This window comes from Patella vulgata, chromosome 4 (assembly GCF_932274485.2).
Source record: "Patella vulgata chromosome 4, xgPatVulg1.2, whole genome shotgun sequence".
NCBI lineage: Eukaryota > Metazoa > Mollusca > Gastropoda > Patellidae > Patella > Patella vulgata.
This window is the reverse complement of record NC_065882.2, coordinates 45,665,943-45,691,093: the sequence shown is the minus strand read 5'-3', so window position 1 is coordinate 45,691,093 and position 25,151 is coordinate 45,665,943. Positions and strand designations below refer to the sequence as shown.

Genomic DNA, 25,151 nt, shown 5'->3' with positions numbered 1-25,151 from the left:
GGCCTCCTCTAGCGTCTCGTACTGCCACACAACGTCTTCTTGTGGATCTCAGAACATTAGTAAACACTACCCGAGGAAGACGTCGCCACAAATCAGCACGAGCATGTTGAAGGACCCGCAACGTCAGTGGTGGATTCACTTGCTGACGAACACGTCGACCCAGTTCGTCCCAGATGTGTTCAATAGGATTAAGGTCAGGGCTAAGCGACGGCCAATCCAGGACTTGGACACCGGTATTTCTTAAAAAATTCTGGGTAGCAATTGCTGTATGGGGTCGAGCATTGTCTTGTTGAAACGTTAGTCCAGGCCCATGTCTCTGCATAAACGGAAGAAGAACAGGTTGCAAAATCTGATACCTGTACTGGACAGCATTTAAGTTCCCTTGGACAACAACGAGAGGAGAACGTCCATGTGCACAAAAAGAACCCCAAACCATGACGCTGCCGTCACCCCAAATTGGTCAACTTCTCTGACGCATACTTGAGCGTAAAGTTCACCTCGTCTGCAGTACACCCAGACCCTGCCATCGGCAAATCTCAAAGTGAATCAAGATTCGTCACTAAAGAAAACCGAATTCCACTGTCTTTCAGTAAATCTTATGTGTCTTGCGATGAAGAGGTGTCAATATTAGTCCATTATAGGGCCTCCGAGCTCGAAGACCAGCAGCCTGCAAGTGATTTCGAACAGTTTGTGCAGTTTCCCTTCCACCAAACATCTCTCTACTTGTGGAGGTTGCAGTGACAAATCTGTTTCTAAGATGATGTAATCGTATTGCTTGATCTTCCTGCAGTGAGTCACGCGTGGCGCTCCCGCCCTTGGGCGGTCGGCAACAGTTCCAGTTTGAAGCACTCTCATTCTAAGATTAATTATTGTCTGGCGTGAACAATTAAAGGCTCTTGCAACAGTGACCACAGACTGACCAGCATAGAGCCTACCTATAGCACGTAGACGTTCTACATTTGAAAGGCGCAGCATTTTCTAACAAAGATGAAAATAACAATTTTAATTTGTTTTTCCAGTTCAAGTTACGTGTGCTTGTAGAGTTTAAGCAAACTTGCATCGATTGACCTCACGAGTTTGTGTTTGCACATGTTTTACCAGAGTATTCATCTTTATATGCTCAAAAGTCACGTGATCCACTTGACTTTACAATTTTATAAAATTAAAGGCTTCTTACTACTTACTATCGTTAGAAACACTTTAAAATTTATTTGACTTACCAGAAAAAAAAATTTGTTGAAATTCATCAGTGTCAAGTTTTTAATTTGGCTGAGTATATGTTTAATTAAAACAAAGTTATCGTGTCCAAAAGAATCAAGCAATCAAATTGCTTATCTCTGCTTACCCTAAGCAGAAAATGCCCATCTTCGAACTCCATCACTGCAATGACCTAATAAACACCTACACCAAGTTTGAATATTCTAGCTCAATTAGAAGAAGAGTTATTGTATTCCAAAGTCTCGGCCAATCAAATTGCTTATCACTCTGCTTACCCTGAGCAACAAATGCTCATTATTGAACTTTGTCAATGTATTGATGTAATGAAATTATACGCCAAGTTTCATCACTATCACTTAATTAGAACTAAAGTTATCGTGTCCCAAATCATCAACCAATCAAATTGCTTATCTCTGCTTACCCTAAGCAGAAAATGTTCATCTTCAAACTCCATCAAGACATCAACCTAATAAACAACTACACCAAGTTTGAACATTGTAGCTCAATTAGAAGGACAGTTATTGTGTCCCAAAAAGTGTGACGGACAAACAGACAGACAGACGGATGAACCAATTTTATTAATAGTCCCCTGCTTTCTTCGAAAGGCGGGGGACAATCACTATTAATAAAGACTCTACGTGGTTCCAGTTATAATTGTTAATCTGACTGCTGAAGAATTTACCTGTCAGTCAAGTTTAGATGCCATAATGTTTCTATCAAATAAAGGAAAATGGGTAAATATTAAGGAATATTGTAGACAGAAACTTCAGGCTGTTTGTCTATCAGGTATGGAAAATATCGAGCAGATGTACCTTTTAATCATTATTTTTTGTGGCAATCATGAGTATTATTCTGAATGTGATTTTCCTGCATAAAATATTACCAAGAATTTATATTTTGCTGAAGCCTGTAGGCATCAAAGGGAATGGAAGCTTATTGACACTATTTTCTGAAGTTCACAATGATGCTTAGTAACCCAATTCTGGCTGGTTAGTTTCAAAATGGATTAAAAACCCTGTTGTCAACCATCAAAATAGCCATGAAAAGAGTAGCCTATGGAATAGTAACACAATAATCACTGTCTACTGGAATTAGTTGTCCTGTCTATCCCTGGACATTGGTCTACTGATGAATGTTGACTATTGAATCTATCTCACCTACTGTACATAGCTGTTGTCTTTCACATTGCTTGCCTGCTCTAGATGCCGGACAATTACAAACATACTCATTTAATCTATTCTGACATACTCCATTAAACCGACAGGGTGTTGTAGCACAATTATCTACCAGTGACTCACAAGTTGGACCTATTCAATGACAAAGAAGAAAGATTTAGAAACCAGCGGCTGCCAGGTAGGATACGCCCACATTTTGCAAGAGAAGGATAGAGAACAAGCTAAAAACAAACATAATTTTTTGTACAATCAGAGGCAATAATCCAGGAAGTTATGGCCTGAAATGTGCAAATAAAAAAAGGGACAGAGATCTTTGGGATAAAAAGATATGTTTTAAGTTTCATCAAAATCGGATAAAAATTGTGACCTCTAGAGGGTCCACAACCTTCGTATTACACACTTCTACACAATTTGCATACAAAGAGCGTCCATTTTGTCGGGCAGTTTTATTTCGATTTTCCCGAAATACCAATTCAACCTTCATTTTGGTGGAATGGTGATGTATTTAAATGGTTTTTAAAATCGGAAAAAAATTGTGACCTCTAGAGAATCCGCAAGCTAAAAATTTGATTTTTCGAACAATCAGGGGCCATAATCCAGGAAGTTATGTTCGGGTATCCACGATTATCAAAAGGAACCAAGATCTTATTGTGTAATGGTGATATATTCACACATTTTTTTTGAAATTGGATAAAATTTTTTGTTAAATCAATGGCCATAATTCAGGAAGTTACGATCCGATATGCGCGAATATCGAAAGAAACCAATATCTTTGGGTTATAAACATGTATTTCAAGTTTCATCGAAATCGGATCAAAATTGTGACCTCTAGAGGCTCCACAACCTTGATTTACCAGATGTTTACACTATTTGCATACAAGGGGCGGCCATTTTGTCCGATTTTCATACATACATTTCGAACTTAACATACATTACGGTGTAACGGTGATATATTCGAACGTTTTTTTTTTTTAAATGGAATAAGCTAAAAACGCGATTTTGCGTACAATCAGAGGCCATAATTCAGGAAGTTACGATCCGATATGCGCAAATATTGAAAGGACCGGAGATCTGTGGGTTATAAACTTGCAATTTAAGTTTCATCAAAATCAGATCAAAATTGTGGCCTCTAGAGTGTCCACAACTTTGATATACCAGATGTTTACACTATTTGCGTACGAGGGGCGACCATGATGTCCAGCAGTTTTGGTCTGATTTTCATGAAATTCAAACTCAACCACGCTTAGGGTGTAACGGTGATATATTCAAACGTTTTTTTAAATCGGATAATAATTGTAACCTCTAGAGGGACCACAAGCTAAAAACGCAATTTTTCGTACAATCAGGGGGCATAATTCAAGAAGTCATGATTCGATATGTACAAAAATAGAAAGGAACCAACATATTTGGGTTATAAACATGCATTTAAAGTTTCATCAAAATCAGATGAAAATTGTGACCTCCAGAGGGTCCACAACCCTAATACACAATATTGTGAAACTATTTGCGAACGAAGGGCGGCCATTTTGTCCGTCAGTTTCGGTTCGATTTTTACGAAATTCGAACTCAACCACCCTTAGGGTGTAACGGTGATACATTCAAACGTTTTTTTAAATCGAATAAAAATTGTGACCTCTATGGGGTCCACAAGCTAATAACGCGATTTATCGTACAATCAGGGGCCATAATTCAGGAAGTTATTGTCCGATATGTGCGAATATTTAAAGGATCCGAGATCTGTCGGTTATAAACATACATTTCAAGTTTAAACCAAATCAGATAAAAATTATAACCTCTACAGTGTTCACAAGCTAAAAACGTGATTTTTCGTACAATCAGGGGCCATAATCCATGAAGTTACAGTTCGATACATGCCAATATCGAAAGGAACCGAGATCTTAGGGTGATAAACCTATATTTCAAGTTTCGATCCGATACATGCCAATATCAAAAGCAACCAAGATCTTTTGGGGATAAACCTATATTGGATAAAAATTGTAACCTGTAGAGTGTTCACAAACAATTGTAGACGGATGGACAGGGACAACGACAATAAACGTCCACATGAAAATGTGGGCGTATAAAAAGGGGTGTGAACTGAAAAAGACACATGGGTCAAAAAATCACAATTGTATCATGGTATGCATAAATTTAGAATCTATATTCAAAGTTCCTTTAATGGCAACAACAAATTATGTGCATTTATGACCAGTGTTCACTTTTGAGTTATTCAAAAGTGGTAAAATTGACATTTTTACATAATTAATGTTGTGTTTGAAATAAGGGGTCTGTGATGACATCTCATTTAGCAACAGCTAGCCATGTATAGCCTTTTCTTGTCAATTTTTACAGTTACCAAAATATTAAACAATGTCTGACCTTTTACTAAACAAATCCAATGAATATTATACTTTTACCTGTATATCCTTGTTGACAGGAACAGTTAAAACTATTAACTAAATCAGTACATGTAGCATTATTTTTACAAGGTGTGGTAAGACATTCATTTATATTGGTTTCACATTGTCTACCTGTATAACCTGGTCTACACGTACAGTTAAAGGCATTATTTACATTCTGAAGAACAAAAATAATGGAAAAATCATTTAAAAATGTGTTTCTTTTAGCATAATTAAGTCATCATTTTTATCTCAAAAGTATATTATTACATTACATTACATCATTTATTGATATTTAATATATCAAGGAAAAATAAAATTATAGACTTAATTGCATTAAAAGACCTCAATATCTTAATATTCAACTGCTATTTGGCTATTGTGCAGTTGGGTTTTATGACCATGAAGTGACAAAAATATCAAGTTATCTTCACTAAGTTTTTGAGTTGACTTAGAGTATATGCAAATAAGCATTTTATAATGGCAGCTCTTTAGCCGTCTCTCTGTTCACCATTAAACAGAAGCAGTTGCTCCGGTGATACAGCACTGTACCGGTCCATCGGAGACCTATTCTGTGCTTCGGTCCCCGACGACTATATAAAAGGAACATTCGCGCAATCTCACTGAAGTCTGATGAGTTCAAACTGAACGAAACTAGTCGCTTCATGAGAAAAATCTGGAACGGCTACTCGCCACTCATAGATTTCTAATTTTATTACACTCACTGCGGAGTAACCTTACCAGCTAAGAATTTCTTAACTCCGGTCACCTCAAACGAGAAACCGAACCCAGAGTCAAACTTTACCTAGGGAGAAGTCGACCCTTACCGAAACAACTCAGATAGATTTTACGTCCAGAACATTACCGGAGTATGATCTGCCAATCAGAAAGTGTTTGTTCTGCCATCAGCCATTATACCGGAGTACAAAATACTCCATAAATTGAACAACAAATTTATACCGTTATCAAAATGCTCCGGAATTTGAATAGCAAATTTATCCGTTTTTGATTCAAAGTAGATCACCATCATCGTATAAACCGAAAACTATTTTGGTACTTTTATACACCTTATAAAAATATGTTCGATCAAATCCGAGTGAAAACTATTTTTAGCTCACCAAAAGGAAATTCGATCGTTTATATAAAGGTTTATGATCCCACTATTGTTCAATTTAGCAAGCTCTCCCAAGAGAAATGGCATCTATTATCCTATTCAGAAATAGCACATGCCGTATACTCTCCGAAAAAAAGGAAAAAAGCCAATTACATCATTTAGAAGGCTGATATGTGAGTAGAAATATTACGATACAAATAGCTGTGTCTTTCACGACTGATCCCTGACTGAGACATAAATGATATGTCACGTTGGATAATATTATTTGAACCATTTCAAATCGAAATGGATTCACACTTTTGCAAAGAATGTCTATATAATTTATAAGATTCAGTCCCGAAGGGTCCCAACACTCTTTATATTTATAACTAAATTTCAGTCATTGCTCTATGATTGTGGGTAGTAGATGTATTCCCATTTTACATGGCAAATCTTATGCTCACGTCCTGTTCATTATATCTTTCCTATACAATGGCAGCTCATTTTTAGCACATTCTATATACTGAACCAGTCCATATACATGCAAGTATTTTGAATTGTTTTTTGGTGGGTGGTCGAGTGGTCTAATGCATGCACTTTAAATAATTAGGTCTGTCATTGAATAAAGTGCCGTGGTTTCGATCCAATGCTAGTACCTGACAAGGAGTAGTGTTGCCTGCCAAAGGCCAGCACCCCAAAATGACTTACTTTGTATCAAGTGTACATTAAACCTCATCTTCTACTTATTCCTCCACCCCCGGCACCCAATCCAAACTACTAGATGTCATGTTTTTCTTACATGCCATGAATAGACGTTACTAATTTCTGCACAGTGAATAATAAGGGTTCTTATAACAAAATGTGTGTGTTCAATCTTCAAAGTGCTAACAAAATAAGTTTATCTGTAAGAAATTTCAAACAGATAAGTCTTTAAATGTGATTTAAATCTTGTTACTGATGGGACACATTTGAGAGATACAGATAGTGAATTTCACTTAATTGCAGCCGCAACTTCGAAGGACTTAAAACCAAATGATTTCAATTTCCATGCTGGCACAACTATGTTAAGTTGAGACCGAGATCAAAGATTTCTTGTTAGTTGGTAAAGTCTGAAAATATCATTAAAATATAACTAAATATTGCTTTTTATAATTGGCAAAGAATTGGATACATTGAAAAAACACTTACTTGACATATGCCATTATTTAGACAAGGGAGAGAACTACATGGACTTATAGCCTGATCACATCTGTCTCCTCCGTAACCTACAGTAAAACACAATGTAACACAAATTGTTAATTATTCAACTATCAAAATGTGAGGTAATTATATTGTGATCAAAATTATTAGAACAAAATCAACAAATTTTATCTTTGTTGTTTGTAATTATGTTCCATTGACTAAACTAAATCATTTGTGCTTACCTGGTATACAGCTGCAATGAATCTGGTTATTAGGCAAAGGAGTACAAACCCCTTGAACACATGGTTTAGAAGTACATTCAGTGATGGGAGATGAAGTTGTTATAGTTGACTCAGATGTTTCGATGCTAATGGTAGGAGATGATTGTGTAGTGGTTGTTTGCGTAACAGTTGTTTGTTGAGTAGTAGTAATTGTAACAATAGTCGTTGGTTGTGTAGTAGCTGCCACAGTTATAGATGGTTGTGTAGTTGCTACATCAGTTGTAGATGGCAGTGTAGTTGTTGCCTCAGTTGTAGATGGTAGGGTATTTGTTGAAAGTTGTGTTGTTGCTGACTCAGTTGTCGGTGGTTGTGTAGTTGCTGCTTCAGTTGTAGATGGTTGTGTAGTTGCTGCCACAGTTGTTGAAGGTAGTGTAATTGTTGGCACAGTTGTAGATGGTTGTGTAGTTGCTGCCACAGTTGTAGAAGGTTGTGTTGTTTCTGACTCAGTTGTAGATGGTTGTGTAGTCTTTGCAGTAGTTGTAGAAGGTTGTGTTGTTGCTGGTTCAGTTGTAGAAGGTTGTGCTGTTGCTGCCACAGTTGTAGGTGGCTGTGTTGTTGCTGGTTCAGTTGTAGAAAGTTGTGTAGTTGTTCGTTCAGTTGTAGAAGGTTGTGTAGTTGCTGACTCAGTTGTAGATGGCAGTGTAGTTATAGGTGAATGGGTGGATGTTGCCTCTGTTGAAAATGGTTGTGCAGTTGTGGACATAGTAGTTGCTTCATTTGTAGATGGTTGTGTAGTTGCTGCCTCAGAAGATGACTTGGTTGCCGATGCTTCAGTAGTTGTAGAAGGTTGTGTTGTTGCTGATTCAGTTGTAGAAGGTTGTGCTGTTGCTGCTGCAGTTGTAGGTGGTTGTGTTGTTGCTGGTTCAGTTGTAGAAAGTTGTGTAGTTGCTTGTTCAGTTGTAGAAGGTTGTGTAGTTGCTGGTTCAGTTGTAGATGGTAGTGTAGTTATAGGTGAATGGGTGGCTGTTGCCTCCGTTGAAAATGGTTGTGCAGTTGTGGACATAGTAGTTGCTTCATTTGTAGATGGTTGTGTAGTTGCTGCCTCAGAAGATGACCTGGTTGCCGATGCTTCAGTAGTTGGTAGTGGAATTTCACATGACAATCCTGTGTAGCCAGTAGCACATCCACAGATATGGTAAGCAACACTGACATTTGGCACAGCAGCAAAAAAGTAACAAGAAGCACCATTTTGGCAAGGGTTAAGTAAACAAGAATTTCCTGCAATGAAAGAAAAGGTCAGGTCATTGAATACAGAATATCTTCAAAATGGTTGACACTTGAAAGCCAACCACAAGCATCGTTAATTCTGCTACATGCATTTAATATAATGTTAAAAATGTAAAGTAAATGTTTTTCACATAAAAATGAAATTGTGCCCCAATGAAAAACATCTGCCAATCTTCATTATAATATTTCCAGTTTATAAGATGCATGCCTATATAAGATGCCAATTGAATTCGCAATTATTTTTCAACAAATACATAATGGATGAAGAAGAATGGCCCTTGATAGCAATCTGTATCTACTACATTGACATCATTACTGATCAACAAAATTGCTTGTATTGGTCTGTAGGTCTGCGTTTTGTGATGACTTTGGAACATTTTAATACACAAACATATAAGAATATCTCTTGAGATTAGGGTTAAAGTATAATTACTGGTGTAAACAGATCATAATATGGATGTGATTGAAAGTGTGTAAATTACAAGGTAGTGCAACCAAAAAAGGAACAAAATTTTAATATAATTTTAATCAGATTGCTACACCGTCTTTGATAGACATATCTCTCCCGTTACATAAAAAAGTAAAATATACCTCCCCTACAAGTAGCATCAGTCTCATCTAGCCCATTTGGACAGTCAGTAGAGTTATCACAAACCCAACTCAATAAAATACAGCTGCTTAGATTGACTGGATCTCCACAAAATACCTGTGTGAAAGGTTCAACAAAATCAACACAGTTTTCTTGAAGGGCTGTAAAAGTGAAGAAATAATCACATCAAAAAACATTGTTGTATGATACTTTCCTTTACTTTATGTAATAAATCTGGACATTGACAAAACTAAATATGCACAGTAATACTTTCTTAGGAACATAAACAACAGATAATTAATCCATTCCAGTTATTGCAATATCAATTTCAAAGCCAGTGTCCAGCTGAATTAGAGGGTAGTGCTTTAAGTGGTCCAATAAAATGGTGTACAACCTCCCAGAATCTGGATCATCAGGAAAATTTTAGTTTTTCACTTTAGGACTAAGTCATGTCATCAAAATTTTGTATGCTTCTGTTTCACTTGTTGCTTTTGTGTTTGATGACTGATAGTTACCAACTTAAAATGTCATCACATCATCATCAAATCAGGTGTAAGACTTTTGTAGAATTTTTGCTCTTTAAGTTAAGGATAGCATTATATTGTATTAATTAATATCTCTAGCAAGTTAGTAGATTCACATATTTATACTTAAATCAAGTTAGCGAAGGAGTGGCATATTGTTACATAAAAAAGAGTTATAATTTGGTAAACATTAGCTGGTTCTGTGGAAATAAGAATAACATGTATTACACGTGATAAGAAAATTACGATTGCATCATTTGGCTTATTTAACCAATCTCTCTAATTATTTACATCATATTTGACCAATTAGATAATTGAAGGTCCAAAACCCAAAGCTACAAAACTATCATACTTGTGAGAATTCGTCAGACAGCAGACAGATTCTGGAAGGAAAAAGATGTAGCAATTTCTATCAGCAGACTCACTGTTTGTGAGAGAGAGAGAAATGGGGTTTAACGCCCACTCGACACAAACTATGTCTTTTCGGGACTAACATATGTTTTTTAAATTTTATTTACATAATTCGCTTGTGCGTAGGGGTCTTTAGCAGTGTGAGGAAACCGGAGGACCCGGAGAAAACCCACGAGGTTGGACAGGCGACCCTACTCCTTGCCACGTACAACCGGGGATTCGAAACCACGCCAGTCAACTCAATGACAGACTTTATGATACAGCGCGCGCACGCTAGCCATTCAGCCATCCAACCCCCTTGCTGTTTGTTAAACATACAATATTTTGGGGTTGACAACGTGGAATGTCAGAGTGGCAATTAAATTCTAGACGATCAAGGGCTGTTCTAAAATATGTAGCAGAGAAAAGAAAGTATGCGTCACACGTTGGATGTGGGGCGTTGTCTCCATGTATTTTCCACTGCATAGCACTAGGCATGGTGCTACACAGGGGTGTAAACAAAAATTTGAATACACTAGCCTAGCTGGGCTAGAAGTCTACTGTCAGACACTAGCCCGGCATGGATTACCACTACTAGGCACTAGTCCATAGTTGAACAAGGTATAAGCTTTAAAGTAGCTATGTCTCTAACTCAATATCATCCAAAGTCTTCGACATTGAAAACACAAATTATTGGTCAATTTAAATCAACACTGATGTTGTGATCATACCGGGAAAAGATGGGCTTCTGATATCTAATATTTAAGACAAAATAAACATTTTACCATTGGTACATGAATCGTGTACCATAATGCGTTTCAGTGCCATTTGTAACAAGGGACTTGAAGAACGAGGCTAGACATATTCCACAAGTCATTCTCATCTGGAGAGCATGCCCAATAAATACTGCCGGTGTAGACTGGAATAACCAGAGGCTAGAGATTACCATTCGATTGAGACATCTGCGACTATTTCGCTGAACATAACTGATTAGAGTAAAAACGGAAACAATTGAATGTAAAGCAGTTTATATACATTATTATATTCGTTGCGACCCATTTGTGTCCATTTCTAGGTCCCAAATATTAGCAATTTAGCTCCTTTAATATTATACTGCATGTAAAAATAAAACTTGATAAATGTAATAATTGAAGAAGAGTATGTAGAAATGCTAAAGTCTGTTCAAAATTCTCCTCCCTTACACACAGTCATACTATATGAACATCAGGGATGATATAATATTTTTAAAAAGCATGTGTTCTGAATACAAAAAATAATGTGCACCTCGCTCTTTTTCATATTTAATTCCTGTCGGTATTCAAATTTATGTCAATAATATTCCTACAAAATTACGTGTTTTTGTAACATGATAGAATGAAAGTGACCGATCCATACCTGCTTCAAATCCACGTTAGTAATATTCCTCCAAAATTATGTCTATTCGATTATACAGCAGAAAATGAAAGCATTATTCGGAACATCGTTCGTTTATACAGCAGAAAATGAAAGCATAGTTCGTGATCTCGAAACATTGTTTGTCTTCTTTATAAAACGGTATTTCAAAATTGCATCAGCATAGCATCGACAAAAATGAAATGAAATGAAATGGTGTTTAACGTCCTACTAGGCTTATGAAGATGGGCATATGCCATACAGTGTGCACGCCAATATATACACAGGATCTCGATTTTTCGTCCCATTCGAAAGACAAGACAGCTGTCCTTGTCAGGCCCTCACCACTGACAAGGGGAAATAACGTCGGAAAATCCCAATAAACTTTCTTGGCCGATGCAGAGCTCAAAAACGCGACCTCCAGGCTAACGAGCCAGCATCTTACTCACTTAGCCACAGTGTCACCTCCATAGCATCGACACCTGTATGCAATACAGGTATGGTCTCTATGTTCTATATTGTTATTTGCCCACGTGACATGTAGAAAGCATCAAGAACTCCCGTGCAAGTGCCATTTTAGCCACAAAGCTGTTTGTTAAATGGAGAAAAAATTAAACTGATGTGTATTAGCTTGGATTGGAGAAAATAAAAGTGGGACATTTTACAGTTTATTTAGCTATATCACTAATTTAATTCACAAACAATAAAACCAGCGGCTGCCAGGCAGGATACGCCCACATTTTGCAAGAGATGGATGGAGAACAAGCTAAAAACAAACAGGATTTTTTGTACAATCAGGGGCAATAATCCAGAAAGTTATGGTAATATCAAAAGGGACTGAGATCTTTGGGATATAAAGATATGTTTTAAGTTTCATCAGAATCGGATAAAAATTGTGACCTCTAGAGGGTCCACAACCTTCGTATTGCATACTTTAACATGCTATACACTATTTGCTTACAAGGGCTGGCCATTTTGTCCGGCAGTTTTGGCCTGATTTTCACAAAAATCGAACTCAATAAACATTACCTTGTAACGGTGATATATTCGAATGTTTTTTTAAATCGGATAATAATTGTGACCTCTAGAGGGACAACAAGCTAAACACATGATTTTTCATCATACAATCAAGGGCCATAATTTAGGAAGTTACTATCCGATATGCCCGAATATCGACATGAACCAAGATCTTTGGGTTATAAACTTACATTTCAAGTTTCATCAAAATCAGAAGAAAATTGTGACCTCTAGAGGATCCACAACATTGATATACCATATTTTTACGCTATTTGAGTAGAAGGGGTGGCTATTTTGTCTGTCAGTTTTGATCTGATTTTTACAAAATTCAAACTCAACCATCCTTAGGGTGTATTGGTGATATATATTCAAACGTTTTGTTAAATAGGATAATAATTATCACCGCTATAGGGTCCACAAGCTAAAAATGCGATTTTTCGTAAAATCAGGGGCCATAATTCAGGAAGTTACAGTCCAATATACGCAAATATCGAAGGAAACCGAGATCTTTGGATTATAAACTTACATTTCAAGTTTCATCAAAATCAGAAGAAAGTTTTGGGCCGATTTTCACGAAATTCGAACTCAACCATCCTTAGAGTGTAATGGTACTAAAACAATTTTTTAAATGGGATAAAAATTATGACCTCTATAGGGTCCACAAGCTAAAAACTGATTTTTCGTACAATCAGGGGCCATAATTCAGGAAGTTGCGGTCCGATATGCGAAATAACCAAAGGAACCAATATCTTTGGGTTATAAACTTACATTTCAAGTTTCAACAAAAACTGATAAAAATTATGACCTCTATAGGATCGACAAGCTAAAAACACGATTTAAAGCTGCAATTTCATATTTTTAAGTTATATTTTTAAAATTTATTAAAATAAAGCCTTAAAATAGATGGTATTCATAAACCGTCCTACCTTGTTAAATAGTAATCCATATAAGTCACTATTTCCAGCTGGGAAATTGGCAAAAATATCATTTTCAACTTCAAATTCCAACGTTTGAAGGTAGCTAATGCATGGAGCCAATAGGAAAACAAGGGAGGTAATTGTGTTATTATTTCCTGTGTCAATGATTTTTAAGGGTGGGAAATAATGCCCATGGTCGTATAATAGTGAGTTGATGATTTATTGAGCAAAAGACATAGAGATAATTATGTTTTGACTTTCTTAGAGAATATGAAATTATCGCTTTAACATACAATCTGGGGCCATAATCTACGAAGTTACGGTCTGATATACATGCCAATATCGAAAGGAACCGAGATCTCAGGGAAATAAACCTATATTTCAAGTTTCGTTGAAATCGGATAAAAATTGTGACCTGTAGAGTGTCCACAATCAATTGTGGACGGACAGACAGGAGCGACGACAATATACGTCCACATGAAAATGTGGCCGTATAAAAAATCAGCAGTGAAAGGGCACTAGTCATGGACTAATACGGTAAAATAGGTCATTAGCCTGTAAGATATTTAGGTAGCACCGGGTGTCGGGCTAGTGGATTTTTACTCCCCTGCATCAAATCATTAAAAGTATGAATGTATTGTTATGCTACTTACCCTTGGGCCTGATTTGTGAGTTGCTTGATCTCACCCAGACAATTAGTAACAATATCACACACTTTCTCAACATTTTTTTATTTTCTTCTTCACATTATGCAAAGGGTATCATTAAATGTTCTCAAACAAATATCCTGAAAAATAAAACAAATACAGACAGATAAAAATAAAATGCAGTGTTTTATATCAATTTTATATTTTGCACCCAAAAAAATTACTTGTTTAAGCAGCATTTATAAGTAACTGGCCAATTGTAAAACATGGCACAGTTATTACATAGAATAAAATCTATTTGAATATAAATACATAAGAGCTGGAACCCTTGTGAAACCTCATCTGTAATTAACCTAAATATGTAAATGTAATTAAAATACAGATTTTTCCATCCGAATCTTAGTACTTTTGGTATATAAATTTTATAAACCTGAGAGTTGAATAATTTAGAAACTTTTTTCAAAAACTTTTATATTTCTGTATGTATATATATTTTTAACTATAAACAATTAATAAAAACCTTGGCGGAATGTGATAAATCTATTAGTTTTTATGAATCGGTTTTAAATATTTTATATCTTGAGAGCAGCTTTATTTAGTTTTTGTTAATAAGTGATTACTAGCACTTTCGCTTATTTTACAAATAATCGACATATGTAGTTCTTTTTTCAAAATCTTTTATATTTTTGTGTATTTAATACCTAATTTTAAGTGTAGTTATCTTTAAATTTTCGTACAGGCCAATATATAACCGGTATGTATAGACATACAACACAACATCGGCCAGTGCTATAGGGCCTAATGATTATGTTTGAACTGAACAAATACAATTGAAACATAAATAATCTGATGCATTAATTCTTCTATGTAACTCTAGGTATCAATTAATTCTAAATTTATACATAATAAATTATTATTGTAAAGCTTGCCTTCAAAATTAAGGGACATTTCTCTGTACCGGTAATTGGTAGCCTATATTCTTGAAAGACCATAATTCATTAATTGTCAGGTGCCCACGTGCTATAGCTGAATGGCATATTCTAATATCTAATGCCACTTTTAGTTTTTGACTAGTCAGTTTGCACGAAGATACGTGCATTGTAATCTGATCTGGTGAGTCAAATAATTCTTAATCGATAATATATTGATTTTTAAAGTGGTCATATCCACAGACAGATGCAAAAGCCTTGGCCGGATTATCCATTCACTCATTCAGTAATGGTGACCATTGACTTTGATTTTTATTATTATAGGGCTTTATATAGCTATATGACATTTGGAACAAATGTCCTTGTTGGGAAAATTTTCATGTAAAAACTGCATTTGAAGTTATTTTGTTGTGTGGTGTAGGTTCAATTTTTGTACAGCCGGTAATAAATTTTAATGGGTTGTAAACACGAACACGTGTTTACGTTTGTTGACATGTGCGACCAAGTAATTGTCCCGATTATCCAGCCAAATTCATAACACAAGACTCCAACTCTTCTGTGTTAAAGGAGATTTAATCATCAAAGATAACCTCATATTCAATTTTCACTGTTCGAATTTTAGTCCACAGTTTTTGTATGGGTTGAATAAGAAAGTAAGTAGACGGTGAGAAATGGCAGTACATTGTAGCCTACAGCTACCCCAGTTCCTTTAGGAACTGTCTATATGAAAAATAAACGAACCATAGTTCTTAAAACATACTGACAGACATAAAGAAAAGATGCCATATATACACAGTCTAAGAGTAGATACCCATCCGCTCAGAAAGTACGAACTACGAGCTTTGAATAGGCTCATCTATTCGACCCTGTGTCTCGAAAGGAGAAATATTTCAAGAAACTGGATTTTCTTTTAAGTCCAAGTGCTAGGTCTCAAATTGCAAACTACACTAGCTGGGCAAATCAATTTTATATGAGAAAAAAAAAGGTATTGCGGCATAGTACGTTGACCCGGCTCCTTTTGACTTCCACCACTAACCCTAACCCTAAACTAAGTAGCGGGATCAACCTACTGCGCTGGCTATTGCCTGATTATTGGTAAGGTGATAATGATAATAGTCAGAGCTGCCAAGATCTATCCGTTTTTTTTTTATTCATATAGTATAGACGTAAACAAACCATTCCCCACTTTATCTAAATTCCTAATTTATTGAAAAATCTCGTTTCCAAAACTGATATCTTGCTCCGTTCACAGACCAGTAAATCTCTTTTCCTTCATAAATGCAAAACGGGATCCACGAAACATACTTTTCATTATTCTGCATGTCTTTATGGAACAATCTGCCTTTTGATATAAAGATGTGTAAAAATGTTGAAAATTTTAAGATTAAACTGAAAACTCATTTATATTGAGCACTGAAGAAACCATAATATTCAACTGATGATCGACATACTTATTATTTTTCGTGTATTTAACTTGCAACTGCATTCTATTTTATTTTGTGTGTAATTATAGTGTTCTTCCTATATTCTACAAGATAATGTATATGTTTTGTAGTTTAGGAGTGACTTCCCAAACTTCCCACTTTAAATTAATGCTATTGCATTTCAAATGATTTTGAATTTATCCTGATATTACATGTATATATGTCTTTGTAGCTTAATTAGGAGGGACTTATGGAAGATTATTTTTTTTTGCAAACTAAATATGTTGCCTCATTAAATAAAGTTTTTATTATTGTTATTATTATTGAAAGAAAGTCATATATGAAATCATTTCTTGTTACCCGAAAATAGCTAATTGACTTAATTAAAGTGGCATTATAATTAGGTGAGGTAAAATTAGATAATATAAAGAGCTGACAGTTCTCGCTATAATAGTTAAAAAATAGATAATGGAAAGAGAATATGCTGAAAATTTTAGTCAAATTACTTCACTCTGAGCCTATATAGATATCGGGGATACAATTATAGCCTAGCCTTGATTATCATTACTACCGTTGTTACGATAATAAACAAAGTCTTTATTACCGGTATTCATTTTTATGGTAACTGCATTAACCATAAAACGCAGTCATCCAATAACATTTCAGGCCTAAAGAAAGACCTGCAATAGGCAAATGTAGCTCTTGCATAATGTATGTTTAAAGGAGCTAAACCTCTAACTCAATATTTACAATATTCGAAATTAAAAAAAAACAAAAAACAATTAGGCTCCTTCAATTAGAATTCAATATTGGTCCATTTAGATCAATATTGATGTTGTTGGTAGCTTGTCGTGAAAATATGGGATCTTAATTAATATCCATTATTTAAGACATAATTAACATTTTATAATCGGTACATGAACTGTGTATTTTATGGTTTTGAGCGCCATTTTTAAAGAAAACATATCCAGGGCGATCATATTACATCCACTCAAACTTTTACAGAAATACTAATTGCGTGACAAATGAGGCTATCAACACGAATACAATGTAAACAATACTGTATGGAGACGAAGAATACTTTCACCATTTTTAATACCTTAAATCACTGTCAAAAGGTGATCCCAGATTCAACGAAGGGCTGTCATTTTGCTGTACCTGGGATAGATTTGATTGAACGGGAAGAATACACACACTCCCTCGAAAGCTCAAGTATCAGAAGCCAATCCAGCAATGGGCAGGACCATTGCTTCAGGAATATGAGAGGAGACTAGACTAGGTGGGTTGTATGTATATAACCTATCTCCTAATATTTCAGTACAGATGCTTTTCGGTCATGGAAATATATTGAATAAGGAAAAACTGTTAAGAACTGTCATTGAGTCAGCTGGCGGGGTTTCGATTCCTCGGTTGTACGTGACTAGGAGTAGGGTCGCCTGTCCAACCTTGTGGGTTTTCTCTGTGTCCTCCGGTTTTCTTCCACTATTAAAGACCCCTACGCAGTACTGTAGTACTACCGGACTTCTTTATTGGTTGTGTTTGTGATCGTAAATAACACTACAGTAATACTGGTTTCCCAACTTTATTACTAAGTTGTACTGACTTTTCAGGTTCCTCGTTCTCAATGGTAATGACTGGTAAGAATTTCTGGGTGAGCTCTAATCTAGCTCTCCTCTACACCCTAATTTATACCCCCTACTTTTTCCAGGTCTTCAATAACCTTGACGTGAATTTCCACGCCATATAAGGAATAAAACTCTTTATTTCCCACTAATAAGATAGGAAACATTACCTATTTTTGGTCAACCGACCATAGGTCAATAAACAGCTAGAATTTGATGACTATTTTGACAATGATTATAATTTAACTAAAACATCACTGTTTTTTACGAACAACTATAACCATGTTCATTTAGTACTTATGATTTGACTTTATAGACAAAATTGAAGAGACAATTTTATAAAGAGCCAAAATTGTCTCAAGGGCCATAGTGCTACAGTACGTGCAAGCGAATTATTGAAATAAAATTGAACCATGTGTTAGTCTCGAATTCACCTAGTTTGTGTCATGTGGATGTTAAACCCCATTTCTCTCTCTCTCTATCAGAGTTTCTAAAACTTTTTCAAAACTTGCTGGTATCTGTTGGTTAAACATAAATAAGAATTAATCTGTTATTGATCATACAGGGTCTAGTTTGGTCAATGGTGGCATGATCCAATACAGTTTGACATAGGTTTAGCCTATAGGCCTACTGTTAATTTTGCACTGTGTATTTTGGGATAAATGAAATGAAATGAAATGGGATTTAACGTCCTACTGTTCTGCTCCGACTGGGCTAATGAAGATGGGCATACGCCATACAGTGTGCTATGAGGGAAATTTTGCCCAGGCAGCAGCACTGTGGCCTACTCTTATATTGAATTTCAACTGCCAAGGGATCTTTACGTGCAAGCCAATGTATTCACGGGAACTCAGTTTTCATCCCATCCGAATGACTAGACTGTTGTCCTGCACCACTGACAAGGGAAAACCATGTCGCAAAATCGACGATGAACTTTCTCGGCCAGTGCAGGGATCAAACGCACGACCTCTTGGCTAGCGAGCCAGGGTGTTACACACTTAGCCACCGTGGCTCTTGGGATAAATGCATTAAAGATGATGGATTTGAAGGTTTCAAATATAGACTGCAACTCTTAATGATGCAACCTCCAGGTGCCATCAAGTACAGTATAGTCAATCAGATCCATATAGATTTTGTCTTATGGCGCTTTTACTAGAATAAATTACATTTTATACTAACTTTCACATTTAAATTTAATTACATGATCAGATGAAAACACCATGTCATCCAGTACAGTTGTTGGTTTTTTTTTGAATAGTTACATGTAAGAGTTGTAATGAATCGTATTGAGGTGCTCTAGGTTTTGTTGAATTGTTAATCAACACACGGCAGCCTTAAGTTATATGTTATTTGATCAACTTTCGGTGTAGATAAGTTTATATTATAGAATATTTATAAGAAATAGGTGTGACTTGACCTATCTCAATTTTGTTCGAGAAAATGTGCAAAATAAATATTATACTGTATTTGTATTATTAAAAAGTGTATTTTGTAGTTTAACACTGTGACAACGGTATTGTGGAGGAATGGAAATTGCAATTTATAAAACTAAAATACTTATTTTGAACTGCTGACATCAGTTTGTACAGTGAACATTAAAATAATATTGGCAACGTTATCCTTCCATATATGTTACACATGTCGGAAATCAGTAAATTATATTAATTTATATCCCCCAAAATATTAGTTCAGCTCTGACGTTCAGAAGTGAACTACCAACTACCAAAATATACTCTTCAAAAAAAAAGTAGGGGATATTCAGAAACAATACAAAACTGCAGAAATGCACTGCTATTTTTATTAGAGGTAACCAGTGTATGTTAATAACAGGCCAATTGCCTACACATGAACATACACAGTTCATCTGACAGCCCCACTTCACTCGCAAAGAGATACACCATCAAAAGTGAAATGGACGTTTTTGATTTATGTCTTAATAATGAGTAATTGCTCTACCAATCCTCAGACATTCACCAATTCGCCGTGGCATGCTCCTAATCAACTGCCCAGTCATGATTTGGGGCAATCTGACCCACTCCTCTTGCAGTGCCACGGCCAATTCTTGCAGTGTTGTTTTTATTAGAGGTAACCAGTGTATGTTAATAACAGGCCAATTGCCTACACATGAACATAAACAATTCATATGGGCGGCTCATCTGACAACCCCATTTCACTCGCAAAGAGATACACCGTCAAAAGTGAAAATGCTCCTAATCAACCGTCCAGTCACGATTTGGGGCAATCTGACCCACTCCTCTTGCAGTGCCACGGCCAATTCTTGCAGTGTTGTTGGTTGACACTAAGCAGAGGTACACTAAACAGTAAATCTTATGCAAGAACCGATAGGAAAGCAAACATGGATAAATAAACCAGCACGCGGCAGTTTTTATCAACCCTTCTTTGAAGTGTCAAATTTGACAATGAACCCTCCCACGTGTATGGCATTATTGCGTGTCGCAATTGCAGCTCAGTGGTTCTGTTGGGGCCATAAGTTTTTCATCTGTGAACATGGGTGTGGATTTAGGGAGGGAAGAGGGAGATGGGCCCCCCCCTAAGAATCGGAAGGAGGGGACGAATAGGTCTTGGTCCCCCCCCATGATTTTGACCGCAAGGACAGATTTTCAGGTTTATATCCACATGAATGTCCCGTTTTGAAGGCTATCCAACTACTGCCGTGGGTCTCACCACTGTAATTCCGCTTCACGATATCTTCCTTCTTAATTGTAGGTAGTCAATTTTACCATATCGTCATTATATTACCCCTAGTTACAGCTTTCATCGAAATAACACTGGTAAACTGCTCGTAATTATTATTTTGGTTTGGTAATGAAAGGTTCCAGGGTTCGTCTGTCCCCCCAAAAGTTATGACAAATCCACGCCCTTGTCTGTGAACATACTCTCAAAGCATGTCAAGTGTCCATAACTATTTATCATATCACAACCTGCCTAGGTATTTGCATTTCAATATCCCCTACTTTTTTGAAAAGTATATATTTATGATAAATACAGAACTTTATTTTAACATTAATTTCATTTAGAAACAATTTCTACTAATGATTTAATTCTAAAAAAACCCCAAAACTTACAGTTTTAACAGAAGAATGTTTTGTGATATTAGACTAGAGAATATTTATAAGAAATAGGTGTAACTTGACCTACCTGAATTTTGTAAGTAAAAAGATAGGTTTATGACACATCAGAAACCAGTAATTTTTAGTCTTAGTACTGTTTCATTGCCATGTTAATCCGTAGATTAGTTCTCTATATACCGGTACTCATGAATACATAGAATTGTTTGTAAATAAAAATTGAAAGGTAGTATATATTATTCATGTACTTGTACACCGTGAGTTATGATATCATAAGCTAACCTTTCTATCTTAAATACACAATAGAGGTCTTGCTTGACTAGTCATATATTGAATTGAATTTTCATATGTATTTTATCAGGGACAGACTTCAATATAAACCTGTTTGCATGATTACCAGTGAACAAGAGCTAATGTTTCTCAAATCCAGATATATATTTCCCATGATGTACAGTCAGGCCCAGCAAGGAAAAGTTGTACCACTAGATTTGTTATTAGCACGATTTAAATCGGCAAATATAGGAGCAGCCACTTGTTCTCACACAAAAACAACACAGACAACAATAAGACCTTATGTGACACCTTCTTGTCAATTGTGTCAGCAAGAAAAACCTGAAGTACAGCTAGAACACAATGCTTACTATGAGAAATACAAAACTAAACTTCAAGATTTGGCAAAGTAAGTGTTAAGAAATATTATAATCATTGAATGCAACAGCTTTTTATACGCCCACATGGAAATGTGGTTGTATATTGCCGTCACCCCTGTCCGTCCGTCCGTCCATCGTCCACAATTTCTTGTGAATACTCTACAGACTACATTTATCATCTGATTGTTTTGAAATTGATATATGTTGTTTGCATTAGTGAGATGAAGAAGCCTATTTAATTTCAATAACTTCCGTTAATTTCTACTGGAGTTATGGCCCTTGTTTCACTTTGTTGCACCTTGTGAACGACAAAAGTTATCGACCGATCTGTATGAAATTTATATGCATCATTTAAATTAGTAAAACAAAGAAACCTATTGAATTTCAGCAATTTCCGTTAATTACATCTAGAGTTATGGCCCTTGTTTCACTTTGTTGAATCTTGTGAACGCTCTAATGACAAAAGTTATCAACCGATCTGTATGAAATTGATATGCATCATTTAAATTAGTGAAATGAGGAAGCCTATTGAATTTCAGCAATTTCTGTTAATTTCTTCTGGAGTTATGGCCCTTTTTTCACTTTGTTGCACCTTGTGAACGCTCTAACAACAAAAGTTATCAACCGATCTGTATGAAATTTATATACATCATTTAAATTAGTAAAAAAAAGAAGCCTATTGAATTTCAGCAATTTCCATTAATTACATCTAGAGTTATGGCCCTTGTTTCACTTTGTTGAATCTTGTGAATGCTCTAATGACAACAGTTATCATCCGATCTGTTTGAAATTGATATGCATCATATAAATTAGTGAAGCCTATTGAATTTCAGCAATTTCCGTTAATTACGCCGTGAGTTATGGCCCTTGTTTCACTTTGTTGTACGTTGTAAATGCTCTAACGACAAAAGTTATTATCCGATCTGTATGAAATTTATATGTATCATTTAAATTAGTAAAACGAACAAGCCTATTCAGTTTCAGCAAATTTCCATTAATTACATCTAGAGTTATGGCCCTTGATTTACTTTGTTGAACGTTCGAACGACAAAAGTTATCATCCGATCTGTATGAAATTTATATGCATTATTTGAATTAGTAAAACGAAAAAGCCTGTCGAATTTGAACAATTTCTCTAGATTACTTCCAGAGTTACGGCCCTTGTTTTAGTTTTTAGAACCTTGTGAACCCTCAAACGACGAAAATTATAATGCCATCTGTATGAAATTGTCTATTAAATTCCCCTAATTACTTACAAAAGAATAAATATGTGACAACCCTTGTCGACTACTCGGACGATTTAGTGCTGTGGGCGTATGTTTTGTTGCCTGGCAACCTATCTTTTGGAGTGGTTGTGGCACTAGTCCTGGGTGCATCCCTCTTCTTTTTTTATACGCCCACATTTTCATGTGGACGTATTATGCCGTCGCCCCTGTCCATATGGACGTCCGTCCGTCCACAATTTGTTTGTGGACACTCTACAGGTCACAATATTTATCCGATTTTGACGAAGCTTAAAATATAGGTCTATCTCCCAGAGATCTCGGTTCCTTTCGTTATTGGCATGTATCAGACCATAACTTCATGATTGTACGATAAATCAAATTTTTAGCTTGTGGACACACTAGAGGTCACAATTTTGATCTGATTTTGATGAAACTTGAAATGCATGTTTAGAACCCCTAGATCTTGGTTCTTTTTTGATATTCGCGCATATTAGATCGTAACTTCCTGAATTATGGCCCCTGATTGTAAGAAAAATCGTGTTTTTAGCTTGTGGTCGAATGGTTAGAACGTGTGCGCTGTCATTGAGTCAACTGGCATGGTTTCGATTCCTCGATTGTGCGTGACAAGGATTAGGGTCGTCTGTCCAACCTCGGGGGTTTTCTGCGGGTCCTCCAGTTTCTTCCCACTGTTAAAGACTTCTACGCGCAAGCGAATTATTGAAATAAAATTAAACAAAATGTTAGTCCCGAAATGATCTAGTTTGTGTCGAGTGGACGTTAAACCCCATTTCTCTCTCTCTCTCTCTTTCCTTTAGAGGTCACAATTTTTATCCGATTTACACACTAAGATCTTGGTTTCTTTTGATAATCGCGCATATCCGAACGTAACTTCCTAGATTATGGCCCCTGATTGTTCGAAAAATCGCATTTTAAGTTTACAGATTCTCTAGAGGTCACAATTTTTTTTCCGATTTTAAAAAACGTTTAAATATATCACCATTCCACCATAATGAAAGTTGAATTCGAATTTCAGGAAAGTTGAAATGAAACTGCCCAACAAAATGGCCGCTCAGTGTACGCAAATTCTGTAAGAGTATGTGGACCCTCTAGAGGTCACAATTTTTATCCGATTTTGATGAAACTTAAAACATATCTTTATATCCCAAAGATTTCAGTCCCTTTTGATATTAACACATTTCAGACCATAACTTTCTGGATTATTGCCCCTGAGTGTACAAAAAATCGCATTTGTTTATAGCTTGAACTCCTTCCATCTCTTACAAAATGTGGGCTATCCTCCTGCCTGGCAGCCGCAGGTTTATGATTTTATGGTTATACACATCACAGGGTATGCTTTCTCTTTCTAGAACACCTAATACCACTTTGAGGAGTTCACATAGCTAACAAAATTTACGGCATTTTAGATAATTGTTTTTATATGCCCACCTTGAAATGTGGTCGTATATTGTCGTCGGTCCGGCGTCTACAATTGCTTGTGGACGCTCTAGAGGCTAAAGTTAATATTTGATTGATTTTAAATTTATTCACAGTGTTTAAGGTCATGAGACGGAGAATCCTATTGATTTTCAGTGATTTCCGATAATTACTGCCAGACTTATGGCCCTTGATCACTTCAAAATATCTTGTGGACGTTCTCGAGGCCAAAGTTAGTATCCGAGTGACTTTAAATTTATACACAGTGTTTAAGGTCATGAGATGAAGAAGCCTATTAATATTTAGTAATTTCCGAAAATATCTTGTGGATGCTCTAGAGGCTAAAGATAATATCTGATTGACTTTAAATTTATACACAGTGTTTAAGGTCATGAGACGAAGAAGCCTATTGATTTTCAGCGATTTCGGATAATTACTGTCAGAGTTATGGCCCTTGATCACTTCAAAAAAATCTTGTGGATGCGCTAGAGGCTTAAGTTAATATCCGATTGACTTTAAATTTATACACAGTGTTTGAGGTCATGAGACGAAAAATCCAATTGATTTTCAATGATTTCTGATAATTACTGCCAAAGGTATGGCCCTTAATCACCTTGAAAAGTCTTGTGACGCTTATGTTATCAGTTATCATCCAATTAACTTCATATTGATACACAGAGTTTAAGGTCTTGAGACGAAAAAGTATATTAATTTTCAATGAATTTT

At 35.9% G+C, this 25,151-nt stretch overlaps 2 protein-coding genes across 3 annotated transcripts in view; one reads left to right on the top strand and one right to left on the bottom strand.

Moving 5' to 3' along the window:
* Window positions 1-21,421, bottom strand: part of LOC126817913 (fibropellin-1) — a 25,329-nt gene extending 3,908 nt beyond the window's left edge. The window contains exons 1-7 of the mRNA XM_050545085.2: window positions 21,186-21,421; window positions 14,058-14,191; window positions 9,167-9,325; window positions 7,310-8,566; window positions 7,074-7,150; window positions 4,811-4,970; window positions 2,376-2,525 (exon numbers count right to left, since the gene is read on the bottom strand). Of these exons, the coding sequence (XP_050401042.1) occupies window positions 2,376-2,525; window positions 4,811-4,970; window positions 7,074-7,150; window positions 7,310-8,566; window positions 9,167-9,325; window positions 14,058-14,130 (1,876 nt within the window). The 5' untranslated portion in view covers window positions 14,131-14,191; window positions 21,186-21,421. The remainder of the gene's footprint in view (window positions 1-2,375; window positions 2,526-4,810; window positions 4,971-7,073; window positions 7,151-7,309; window positions 8,567-9,166; window positions 9,326-14,057; window positions 14,192-21,185) is intronic.
* The window catches only part of LOC126817536 (ATP synthase mitochondrial F1 complex assembly factor 1), a 15,344-nt gene continuing 5,715 nt past the window's right edge, over window positions 15,523-25,151 (top strand). Inside the window, exons 1-3 of one of the 2 annotated variants that reach the window (XM_050544589.2) lie at window positions 15,543-15,633; window positions 17,410-17,683; window positions 21,477-21,794. In XM_050544589.2, coding sequence (XP_050400546.1) covers window positions 21,505-21,794 — 290 coding nt within the window. In that variant the 5' untranslated portion in view covers window positions 15,543-15,633; window positions 17,410-17,683; window positions 21,477-21,504. Of the gene's footprint in view, window positions 15,634-17,409; window positions 17,684-21,476; window positions 21,795-25,151 lie in introns of both variants that reach the window. The other variant, XM_050544588.2, reaches the window with a different exon arrangement.